This window comes from Carassius auratus, unplaced genomic scaffold (genome assembly GCF_003368295.1).
Source record: "Carassius auratus strain Wakin unplaced genomic scaffold, ASM336829v1 scaf_tig00215912, whole genome shotgun sequence".
Lineage (NCBI taxonomy): Eukaryota > Metazoa > Chordata > Actinopteri > Cypriniformes > Cyprinidae > Carassius > Carassius auratus.
Genome location: NW_020528306.1, coordinates 1,855,110 through 1,867,325, shown reverse-complemented (window position 1 = coordinate 1,867,325; position 12,216 = coordinate 1,855,110). Strand labels below are relative to the sequence as shown.

Genomic DNA, 12,216 nt, shown 5'->3' with positions numbered 1-12,216 from the left:
TTAAATCAGTATAATGTAATTGAAAGGAAAATAAAGATTTCTCAGTTAGAATCTTTGTTAAACAGATTATTTGATTTGTATTTGGTTAACTTTGCAAATAATATAGTACTACTACTACTAATACTGCCACCACAACTACTATAACTTGTTTTATCATAATCATAATAATTACAAAAGAAAAAAAGTGCAAAACATCCTTTATATCCATCACCATTTCTCAATCACTGTGTAATTTGATTACAGTACTGACAGGTATTATAATTAGCATTTTCTTTCTTTTGTTCCCCGTGGCTGTTTAAGTCACTGTTATGTTTGTTCAGGGGCGTCGGACTGGGGGTTAAACCAGTACTGATTCCCAGGCCCCAAAGGAATAGAGGGCCCTTGAAAAATCTGGAATATATATTTTCGGGGTGGGTGGGTGGGGGGGCATTAGGACTGCGTATGCAGAGGGCCCGGGATCTTGTTCAGCGCCCCTGTGTTTGTTCACACTTTGAATCTCAAGGTAAGTAAACCTTTAATTTCATTAAACAACTAACCCTGATATTACAAGAGCAATTAAAGCTATCTGACCATAGGTTACACCAACCTTTTCTCCTCCAGACCTCCCAAACATCTGATTTATTTCAACAGGATCTGCCCGATACCATGTTCTTGCTTTTCCAACTCTTACCCAGAAAACATCACCTTCTGTCATTACAGCTACAGAGTTTGTGCCCATCGTGCCAACCAGCGGTGGGCTTATGAATGGTGGGAGACGGACAGGTTTTAACTGACCACCACTAAATACACCGGACTGGACACAGTACAATATCTCACAGCCATCACTAATGGCAGCAAGATGTTGGCTGAACTGAGGTGGACAGCGAGATTGACCATCTGAGAGAGGGTTACCAGACTGGCAGCTGAAGAAGCCACCAAATGTCACAGAGAATTTGGTTGCTGTGACATAATCGTTGCTCAGACAAACCACCATACCACTAGACAAAAACTTTTGCATAAAGAAATTTGGAGGACAGCTATAAGATTTGGTAAATGGATTTTGCAAAGATGGTCCATGAAGACCTCCAAAGAGGTATCCAGAGTTCAACTGGGTTGTCTGACTGGTGGAACACCAGTAGGTGTCTACCTTTGCACGACAGACATAGTAAACATCCTTACATGTTTGGTCACAACAAGTAGAGAACCACAAGAAACCACATGAACGACATTTCTTTTGGCATTCGTAACGATTATAAACTCGTTCTACTGTCTGAGAGCGTAATAGGGTGGAACTGTACTGTAAAGGGCAAGAATAATCACCTGTAGCTGGGTTTCTCTGTGCTGTCTCATCACAGATAGCATTTCCATCTGATGTCAGTGCAGTGCATTGTTGGTAAATGCCACCAAAGCTAAGACTGGTGACTGGTCCCTCACAAGATGCATCATCTACATTTGCCTGAAAGTTAAAGTTTTTGGAATCTGGACTTATACACCCTGGAATGGTATTTATTTTATAGTATTGTTCTGCAGCCTGAGAAACTAACAAAGCTATTTTATTTACTGTTGGTACTGGGAGGTCTGGGAATGTTGATGGATTCAGAAAATAGTGAATCGGCAGACCTGAGCGGTCGATAGCCACCAGATTATTGAGTGTACTCTCTTGCCACTTCTGCAGAGTGATGCCTGGATAGAATAAAGCTCCTCCCTGGCTCTGAATGAATGAATATGTGATGTTATCCTGATAACCACTGGTTTTAGAGGTTTTTTGGAATCCATTGCTGTCAAAATCAAATTTAAGTTTTTCAAAGAAGGAAAGACCTGCTGATGCAGAAATAGAAGACATTTGTAACTGATTCTTTGTGACATAAGACATTTTTAAATAGTCCTCTTGCACCAAAGTGGCACCAGCATCAACACTTGTGATGACATGGGTGCCATAATCCAGTATGAGTTTCTCTGACAGGTAAGTTGCTAGACGTGTTTGATTGTTTTCAATAGCATCTGCGATTTCCTCGGCCTGTTGAGCAAAGCGGATGTCAAAAGGGAAGTCAGGATACGCTTTTACTGTGTATAGATGGTTACGGACCTAGAAAAAATAAATAAATGAAATGTATAAGAAAAAGAAAAAAGAAAGACAGATAGACTCAATTAAAAAACATTTATTTCAAAGGTCTGTGTTGTTAAATCATAATGAAAAAAGTGTAGGTCTTCTGAATTTATCTTTTCTGTACATTCATAACAATAAGAGTGAGAAAAAAGTTAATATTATGTAATATTGAATATTATCATTATTATTATATTAGTAAAAATAATACACATTACAGAGGCATCAAAATCTGCAGCAATATTTAAACTATTTAAAATTCCAGAATGCTTTTTCAAGCTTTTTTTTTAACATTTTGTTAGATGATTGTTTGACTGACTTGAACTCGTGCTGTTACAGAACTCTCCTTCACTTGGTGGGTTTTCATCCGCTGGTTTTCTTTCGAGAATTTTCCATTGAGCACTGAATAAAAGGAAACATCTGCATTGATGGAGCTTGAACTGTCGCTTGTCTGTTCCAGCCATGACATGATGATCTCAGAGTTTGTTTCCACTCCGCTCACTTTCTGTGGAATGACGAAGACTTCATCTGGAATGAGATAGACTCCATCTTCTGTGGTCTGACACTGGGAATAGCTCAGATTCATCACCCGGCCCATGTCTATGTTGCGCAGGTTATCCCAGCCTCCTCCTGGCAGAACCTCCAGCGCTGGTAAACTTGAGTTTTTGTGACACTCATTGAGTCCGTTTCTGGGACGAATGAGCGGATAAAGGTCGCAGATGTGAACACAGCAGTAGAGCATAAGCAGACAAAATGTTTTTGACCCCATGATGGTTTGGTGTGCTGAGTAAAAATGCATTGCTCTATCAGAATTGTGTTTTATATTCTGTAGAGCAAGGATTTGTGGTTTCACTGAACCAATAGGCAGTTGTGTTTTATTGAATGATCTGTATTAGAATATGAAACAACAAAAGATCTTATTGTATTACTTGTAATTATATAATAACCACAAAAACACATAGCAAACAGTCTATCGAAAGCAAAACTATTTTTCAATCTTTTGTTCTTTAACACACCCAAATATATAACTTTTATGTAATATCCATATTTGCTTCAATTATTATTTTTATTTTTAAAAATAAAAAGAAATTCAATTGTACACATTGGAACCATTTTAACAAAATAAATAAATAAATAAAACAACACACCACAATCAGATATTATTTTAAAGGCAACAATAAGCTTTTTTAGAGCAAAAAATAAATAAAAAAATTCAAAATGTTCATCTTTTATGTTCCATGCAGGAGAAAGATGCAGGTTTTTGATTTGTTCATAGTGTCGATTTTCAGCTCTCTTGCTCACATATTTGTTAAACTACAGGGAGCTTTAAAAACTTTAATTCTCTAAATGATTTAAAGGTCTACCAAGGAAAAAAAACAAAAGTGCTTTTCATAGTATACAATAATGTTGACAATCCTTCAAAATGACCTTCAAACTCACATTATAGCATTGACGTCAGACCAGAGATCAGTGTTATCTGGTAATGTTAATCCTATTCATTCCTATTCATCATGCCAAATTCATTTGACGTCTTCTCCTTTTGTGTGTTGTTTGTTCACCTGGATATAATGAAAACCATTCATCATCTTTTTCGGTTCTGTTAATAATTCCATACCTTAACATTTATGGTAGAAAGCTAAAGGTTTCAATTTTTTTTTTCTATCTTACAGAAAGATAAGATTATATGTTTGTGTCCAAACTCTGTTTCCTTTGGAATACCTGTCTCTATAAACTACTTGCTTTTTTAATACATTGGGAAAACAACAACAACAAAACAATAGACAACTAATTGTCCATTTGTTTTTTGACATACTGTGTTAACTATGTGTGCTCCCTGGGAAATGAACCAGTGACCTTGGCATGATAAACACAGCACAAAATTTCATGTTCTCTGTATTGAAAAGTCATTGTGCACGGTCTTCATTGAACCAGTAGACAGTTTTTGTTTTAATTAATCATCTGTTGCAGAACATGAAAAGATCTTTTCACTTTGCAATGCATAACCACAGTCACGCACAGGAGTAAGACCACCGAAAGCAAAACTATTTTCTGCAGTAGCGGAACAAAAGCAGGTGTCAAATCTTAAAATCAAGTCTAAAAAAAATAATACAAATAATAGGCTACGAATAATAAAGAAGAAATTTCAAAATGTGAATTTACATTCGAACACTATCATTACTGGAAATATTTTACATAATAATGTAATTCTTTTTTTTACATTTCTGTTTACAATAATGATAACTGTCTAAAAAGCAATATGCAGAAATATACTTTATTATAAATATTCTTTATATTCTTTTGTATTTATTGTTCTCTTCAAATACAAGCTCTTATCCTTTTGGGGAATATCTGCTACACCTGGGTCCAGTCAGATGAGCATCACAAGAAGCGTTGTAGGTGAAATACAGGATGCCTCTCTTTAATTTACAGCTGTGTGAATGAGATCCACGTTCAGGTCGGACCACACATTGCCCCACAAAGTCATTATAAATGACATCACTGTCCCAAACCTCAAATATGAGGTCATGACCGAACTCAACTGATCTAAAATCATAACTGATGTTCCATTCAGGATCATTATTGTCCATAATCACCTCAGTCTCCTCATACATGAGGTTGTACCAGACTTTCACATAACCGTCAGTGCGTGTGAAGAGATCTGCTTTCAGGCCTGCTGCTCTCTGCACCATCACTGCTAACTTGCCACGGCCGGCTTGCATGGGACAGCAGTTGAGGTCCAGATTTGGTGTTTGTGAGCATTCTTGATTCTCCTTGGGATCTACAGAAAGCATGTTCTCTTCAATATACTCTGTTACTGCTCTTTTGAGATTGCCACTAACCTCAGGATCAGCCACCAGATGATGGAGAGGGAGAATTGCATATGATATGACTTCAGGATTGTCATGCAAGCTCATCATCCAGTTGGAGTATGCTTCAGCTGGGCTTTGGTTTAAAACAAGGTCTGGGAAGTATTTCTCACCTCCCAGCACCTCTGTCTTGTGTGTCATGAAGCCCTGGTGGAATCCCATGTTCATGTTATCTTTAAGGATTTGAGAGCATTTGTTGGAAAGCGAGATATTAGCTGGCAGGAACCCCAGATTCATCTTTAACTCAATGTTTAGGCAGTTCTTGATATCAGTCTCTGAGAAGCCCTTCAGGGTTGCAAGACAAGTCCGAAAAGCCGTGACCCGCCTCACTCGCCCTCCCAGATGAACTTGACGTATGTAGTGAGTGCCGTAAGTATCTATAGTCCTTCGGTACAGGGCTTCTGATTCCTCATCATATTGTTTCGGAAGTCGCTGGAGATGTTTTGAGAATTCAGTGCTGAGTTCTGGGTGGTCTGTAACTCTGAAACTGCAAATGAACAACAAAAAGTCATCTGTCAGCAGATTCTGCCTGTGCTTTCTAAATAAAAACTGTAATTTGCCTCATGTTTTATTTTTCAGTGTTTTTGACAGTAATTTTGTCAAGGAGGTGATAAGAAAGTACTTATTAAAGCCAATTCTGGGTTTGTTTTTCAGATAAAATCGTGATTTGGCTGACTTTTCAAGTGTTTTATGACTAAATGGTTTGATCAGATGAGGATTACATGCTAATCTAAGCATCTTTGAGATGATGTCTCTTCCTCATAATGCACAACCTCAAGTCTCACATGGAAAAGATGCACTGATTTTAAATTGTCTACATGCACTGAAGCTTTCTTTTAAAGATCATTTACATTAGGAGGTCCTAACTACATTAGGATCTTATGACTCTTGAAAAATGTGACTGTCTCTGAAGAGCCTATAAGAATGAACTTGAAATACATGTAAAATGTACCCAAAGGAATGGATTATTTTGAAATATTTTAACATCAATTGCTTTTAGTTGCCACCTACTCTGATACTCTGTTATCAAAGCAATAACATTCATACACAATCTAGGCCTAACTTTTGGCCCACTAGCCCTAATAAAGAAAACTGCATGCATCTTGTGGAATAACTTTGTTTTTGTTCTGCTTGTATGTCAAAATCCACCCCACCAGTTCTAAAATATAAAATATTATACTTTCAGAGTGTATTTTGTTATGTTGTGTGTTTTATGTTGTGTATGTGCTTTCTCAGTTATTAAATCATCTAACAATGTATGCATGTCATCAGAGATATTGAGAGAGGGTCAGATTGTCATCATTCTTTGGAGAGGTTACAACAAACAAAACAAAATCATTATAAATACATGGAGTTACCTGTAATATGTGCAGCTGATTTCATGGAGGGCAAATGTTGCCTTATCCATTGCATTCTGAGATTGGGCAAATCTGGCAATATCTGAATGGCTCCCTCCAATAAATGCCTTTCCTATGTCATCCACGCGTAGGTCCATTTCCCAGTTGTTATTGATGAGTGATGTTGAACTCTTCATCAGGGAGTCAACAGAATGATGAAGAGCACTAGAAAGCTGTTTGCTGCAGCGACTGAACGGACGCCAGTCCCGCACAGCTGAGGGAAGTTTCTGCATCTGGCCTCCCTGGAAGCGGTTCTTGCAGACCGTACAAGTGCCGTTGACCATGTGTGACTTGACATTGATCAAAAAGGCCCCTTTACGGCGCATCCTGACAATGTCAAATCCTTCGCCCGCCAGGTTGTAACCAGGCACAAACGGGGCTTTCTCACATTCTTCCTGAGAGCCTGACTGGCAAGCTGAACTTATGTCCCATTGTGTCAAGATCAGAGATATGCAGAGAAACACATGGAAGACACAGTGATTTGTCTCCATGATGATTTCTAAAGGGAAAATGCAGAGGGTTCACATGTAATATTTTATCATTTATCAGATGGAAATACATTCATGAGACAATATACATGCAAAAAAAATATATATATATTGTAAAATTACATAATGAAAGTCCAGACTCCTGAGTGCAGTGTATTATTTATGGCACTGAAATCTGCTAAAAGATCGATACTGTTAAAAATATCAGTTTTACCCACCGAGAGTAGCTTTCATGCAACAGTCTCTTCCAGCTGTGTTACATCACCATATCGACCTAAAATCCTTTTCTCTGTCCTTCTTTCCAAATTAAAGTTTCTTCATGAAAGGTTTTAGCTGTAGTCACTTTCTGGAATGCTACTGCTGAAAAAGAGCTCTGTGTGAGTCTATGGCATTTGTGGAAGGGAGTGTCTTCCTTTCAGGCCTTTTCATCTGCGCTGGACAGATTTCATCCGCTGACTGGGTTTGTTTTGATTTAGGATTTTTTTTTGGGTGAATACCAGCTGTGCAGTGGGGGAGAGTTCTCGTGAGACTTGGTATGAGGGAATTGCGGCTGAAGTGCAAGGTCAAGATTAATCAAACAGGACATGTGGATGACAAAATGTAGCACATTTTCTGTTCACTTGCAGTTGCATGTGAGACAATGGATATCATGAAATGAAAATCATACTCATAAGCACATTGCATGGGAAAGTATTGGTCAGGAGATTTTGGATATGTAGAAACATATGCATTTTCTATAAAATTATTATTATAGTAAAGAATACTATAAACTAGGAGAAACTAGATGAAACTAGGAGTCAGTACAGTATCTTGTAAAATGGAAGTAGTTATATTTAGCTCTACTGTTGGTCTATGTTAGACAGGCCTAGATGACCAGGTGATTGACTTTCCTAATTCCTGTTATTACTTTTTTGTGTGGGGGTGAGATGAAATAAGACTTGAATAATGACTGTTGTCCAGAGCAACATTGTTTAACTGAAACCTTATTTTACATAGCAGGGCTATCATTGTGATTTCATGCCATGCAAAAGCAAGTTAGAGCTGATAGTTGGCGCCATCTCGAGTATAAAAGAACTCACCAAGATTTCATGTCCTTATATTTATTCACAATCTAAGTCTGGTTCGCTATCATATTGCATGCTTCAGTTAATGACATTTGCTCAGTCTTTCTCAAGAAGTTTTTATTAGTCACAAAAGCATACAAAGAGAGACATACACATATATCAGTAAAAATAATAAAAGAGTAGAAAATCATGTTGAATACAAAACCCTCAACCACAATGTTTTTTTGGTTTATTCCGATGCTTGGATTGTTAGTTGCAAACATCAATCTCAAATGGGTGTTCGACTGAAAAACTACTAGAGAAATTAAATATAAAGTTATTTATATTTATAAAGCAACACCAAAGCTCCAAAAGTATCAAACATGTATTTAAAAAACTTTTGCATAGCGTATGAAGTTTCGTGCAAGCAGGCTCTTCATCAGACTTTTGCTAGCTGTAAAACAAATGTAAAAAGTTGCCTTTAAAGAATGTTACTGATGCTGCCAACTATTTCATAGTCATTATAAAATGATAACGCTTAACTGTAAACCTCTGAACAGCTATCTTATGATAGTAGGGGTTGAGTGGGGTTTTCATTAACATTTCCATTTGGTTGTTCTCTCTGAATCTCTATACTGCTCTCGTTTTCACCCTGACCATGAATCTGTTCATACCCTCTGCTCAAGCTGGTGGCAGAAAACCTCTTTCTCCTTTTCATTATAAACACTGTTCCTACAACCACAAGAGCAACCAGAACCATTACACCAATGGCCACACCAGCCTTTTCTCCTCCAGACATCTTAGAAGATGATGTGTCAAACATTGATGCCATTTGATTGATTTCACCAGGCTTTGCCAGTCTCCACATCTTAGTTTGTCCAACTCTCACCCAAGAACGATCACCTTCTGTCATTACAGCTACTGTGTTTGTTGCAATCATGCTGACCATGGGTGGTCTTGTGAATGGTGGGAGCCGGATAGGCATTAACTGGCCACCAGTGAAAACACCGGACTGGACACAGTACAATATCTGACAGCCATCACTAATGGCAGCAAGATGTTGGCTGAACTGAGGCGGACAGCGATTCTGACCATTTGCAAGAGGGTTGCCAGACTGGCAGCTGAAGAAACCAGCAAAAGGCACAGAGAATCTTGTTCCGGCCTCATAATCATTGCTCAGACAAACCATCATGCCATTTGACAAAAAGTGTTGGGGAAAGTAGTTTGGAGGACAGCTATTAGATTTGGTCAGTGGGTTTTGCATGCCTGGTCTAAATAGTCCTCCGAAAAGGTATCCAGAGTACTCAGGGGCCTTCTGTGTTGTTGAACACCAGTAAGTTTCAACTTTTGCACGACGGACTCGGTAAGCATCACCGCATGTTTGGTCACAACAAGTAGACAACCACAAGAAACCACATGAATGACAGTGGCTGTGGCATTCATAATGATTATAACCTCGTTCTACTGTCTCAGAGCGTAATAGGGTACTGTCGTACTGCCGAGGGCAAGAATAATCACCTGTAGCTGGGTTTCTCTGTGCTGTCTCATCACAGATAGCATTTCCATCTGATGTCAGTGGAGTGCATCGTTGGTAAATGCCACCAAAGCTAAGATTGGTGACTGGACCCTCACAAGATGCATCATCTACATTTGCCTGAAAGTTGAAGTTTTTGGAATTTGGATTTACACAACCTGGAATGGTGTTTACTTTATAGTATTGCTCTGCAGCCTTACGAACTGATGAAGCCATTTTATTTACTGTTGGTACTGGGAGGTCTGGGAATGTCGATGGATTCAGAAAATAGTGAATCGGCAGACCGGAGCGGTCGATAGCCACCAGATTATTGAGTGTACTCTCTTGCCACTTCTGCAGAGTGATGCCTGGGTAGAATAAAGCCCCTCCATGGCTCTGAATTAACGAATATGTGATGTTACCCTGATAACCACTGGTTTGAGAGGTTTTTTGGGACGTACTTGTACCAATATCAAATTTAACCTTGTCAAAAAAGTTAAATCCTGCTGACGCAGTTATAGAAGATGCATCTGACTGGCTGTCAGAGATATAAGACATTTTTAAATAGTCCTCTTGCACCAAAGTGGCACCAGCATCAACACTTGTGATGACATGGGTGCCATAATCCAGTATGAGTTTCTCTGACAGGTAAGTCGCTTGACGAGTTTGATTGTTTTCAATAGCATCTGCGATTTCCTCGGCCTGTTGAGCAAAGCGGGAGTCCAGAGTGAAGTCAGGATACGCCTTTACTGTGTACAGATGGTTACGGACCTAGAAATGAAGCAAAGATTGACAGTCATGACAGCAACTGACAATATTCAATCATTCACTTTAAATTATAATTGTTTGTTTTTTTATTAGTAGTAGAATTATTGTAGATGCTCATAATTATTTATTTATTTATTATTATTGTTTTTGAATTGATAATTCGATTTTTATAATTCTGTAGTGTAGGTAATTCAAAATAAATAAAAAAATCCTTATTTACACAGAAAAACTTGAAATTTATATATTCAGTCTGCTTGTCCATATAGTTATAACTCTCATTATGACATTTTATATTTTTACTTTTGTACTTAGGCAAGGCAAGGGAAGTTTATTTAGATAGCAAATTTCATACACAATAGAAAAAAGGGCTTTACATAAAAGGAAGTAAAAGTACCTACTAAAAATAAGAACTTACTTGAACTCGTGCTGTTACAGAACTCTCCTTCACTTGGTGGGTTTTCATCCGCTGGTTTTCTGTGGAGAATTTCGCATTGACAACCGAAAAAAAGGAAGCATCTGCATTGATGGAACTTGAAGTTGAGCTTTTGTGTTCCAGCCATGACATGATGATCTCAGAGTTTGTTTCCACTCCGCTAACTTTCTGTGGAATGACGAAGACTTCATCTGGAATGAGATAGACTCCATCTTCTGTGGTCTGACACTGGGAATAGCTCAGATTCATCACCCGGCCCATGTCTATGTTGCGCAGGTTATCCCAGCCTCCTCCTGGCAGAACCTCCAGCGCTGATAAACTTGAGTTTTTGCGGCACAAGCGAAGTCCATTACTGGGACGAATGAGAGGATGAAGCTTGCAGACATTGATAAAACAGCAGAGCATCAGCAGACAATATGCTCTAGACTCCATGATCCGCAGGTGCTTGTTTCACACTACCTTGCAGTAATGTGATCTTAACTAAATTATATCTGGAAGATTTTAGAATTTGGTAAGTTCCTCAATAAAGCCACTTCTGTTTTTCACATCCATCAGAAAATAAAGTCATGAGACTATAAACTTCCTCTTCATGCATGGCTACCTTGGAGACATGAACAGACAAAAGTACCTTCAACCTGTGTATAAACATTAAGATGAAGGACGGTTTTATGGAAAGAATGAAACAAATGTTTTTGTTGTGCATTATGGCCTATTCTTTGGTAAATGTATCTATGTATTTCCTCTTATTTTCTGGGTCTTCATAATGTAATTTTTTTTCCCGATGATATAAAATGGTTGAATTCGTTTTCTAAAAAAGAGGAAATGAGATTTAATGCTGCTTCTTGATTTAGACCAGTATGGCCTGTCATTTTCCTCTTTTGCATGAGAAACATTTGAAAAAATTGCTGTGGGGGTAGGTGAAAAGATGAAAAACTTTCCCATCATCACTTTTTATCACATGACGCTTTATGCCTACGTAAGCAGACACAGCAATGCATATACAGTGAGCTAGATATCAGGATATGATGTCATGCTTAAGGCTTCTTTTTAAAAACAAATAATACATTTGAATTAACAAATCATATTAAATTCACAATGTGACAATATACTATCGGGGAGTAGACGGACTTCCGCATTACGCCAGTGTTCGGAGTTAAAGCGCCACTAAAATTATTAATACTCTTTGGATCACATACATTTTTTTTTTTCGGTAACAGTTTCATTTTAGCTTCGATAATTATTATTATTTTTTTTTTTTTACCTGTTCATTTAGATTATTCATTTGTAGATTGCGTCTTTATGTTTGTTTTAATGATTACAGCAATTGATTTGCCTGGGGTGTCGTGAGGAGCATAAATAGCCAACAGCCATTAAGTATTTTAATTGTGTATTTTTGGTGTGTAACGTTTTACTTTGAGAGTCTGTAAATCTGTTGATAATTGGTATAAATGCATCTTTGCTGGTATAAAAAAGTTTACGTTGTGATAATTCTGTCATTCCTCATTGTTTGTTTAGTTGGTAGCCTACCTAACTTCAACCAGACTTTATTATTAAATAAATGTTACTATCAATGTTATCCTTTTTAATTAATTCATTAATGGTGACATTAAAACCAAGCTATAAT

At 37.7% G+C, this 12,216-nt stretch overlaps 3 protein-coding genes across 3 annotated transcripts; all 3 read right to left on the bottom strand.

Moving 5' to 3' along the window:
* Positions 1-523: 523 nt before the first annotated feature.
* On the bottom strand, positions 524-2,852 carry LOC113096387 (macrophage-expressed gene 1 protein-like). The gene is made up of 2 exons (XM_026261766.1): positions 2,403-2,852; positions 524-2,065 (listed from the first exon to the last, which is right to left on the bottom strand). Exons 1-2 carry the CDS (start codon positions 2,850-2,852, stop codon positions 524-526), a joined length of 1,992 nt encoding a protein of 663 aa, XP_026117551.1.
* Positions 2,853-4,297: 1,445 nt separating this feature from the next.
* On the bottom strand, positions 4,298-7,284 carry LOC113096388 (perforin-1-like). The gene is made up of 3 exons (XM_026261767.1): positions 7,054-7,284; positions 6,309-6,846; positions 4,298-5,437 (listed from the first exon to the last, which is right to left on the bottom strand). The coding sequence occupies exons 1-3, from the start codon at positions 7,067-7,069 to the stop codon at positions 4,414-4,416; spliced, it is 1,578 nt and encodes a 525-aa protein (XP_026117552.1). The 5' UTR covers positions 7,070-7,284; the 3' UTR covers positions 4,298-4,413.
* Positions 7,285-7,995: 711 nt separating this feature from the next.
* LOC113096386 (macrophage-expressed gene 1 protein-like) lies at positions 7,996-11,097 on the bottom strand. The gene is made up of 2 exons (XM_026261765.1): positions 10,575-11,097; positions 7,996-10,162 (listed from the first exon to the last, which is right to left on the bottom strand). The coding sequence occupies exons 1-2, from the start codon at positions 11,022-11,024 to the stop codon at positions 8,444-8,446; spliced, it is 2,169 nt and encodes a 722-aa protein (XP_026117550.1). The 5' UTR covers positions 11,025-11,097; the 3' UTR covers positions 7,996-8,443.
* Positions 11,098-12,216: the final 1,119 nt, after the last annotated feature.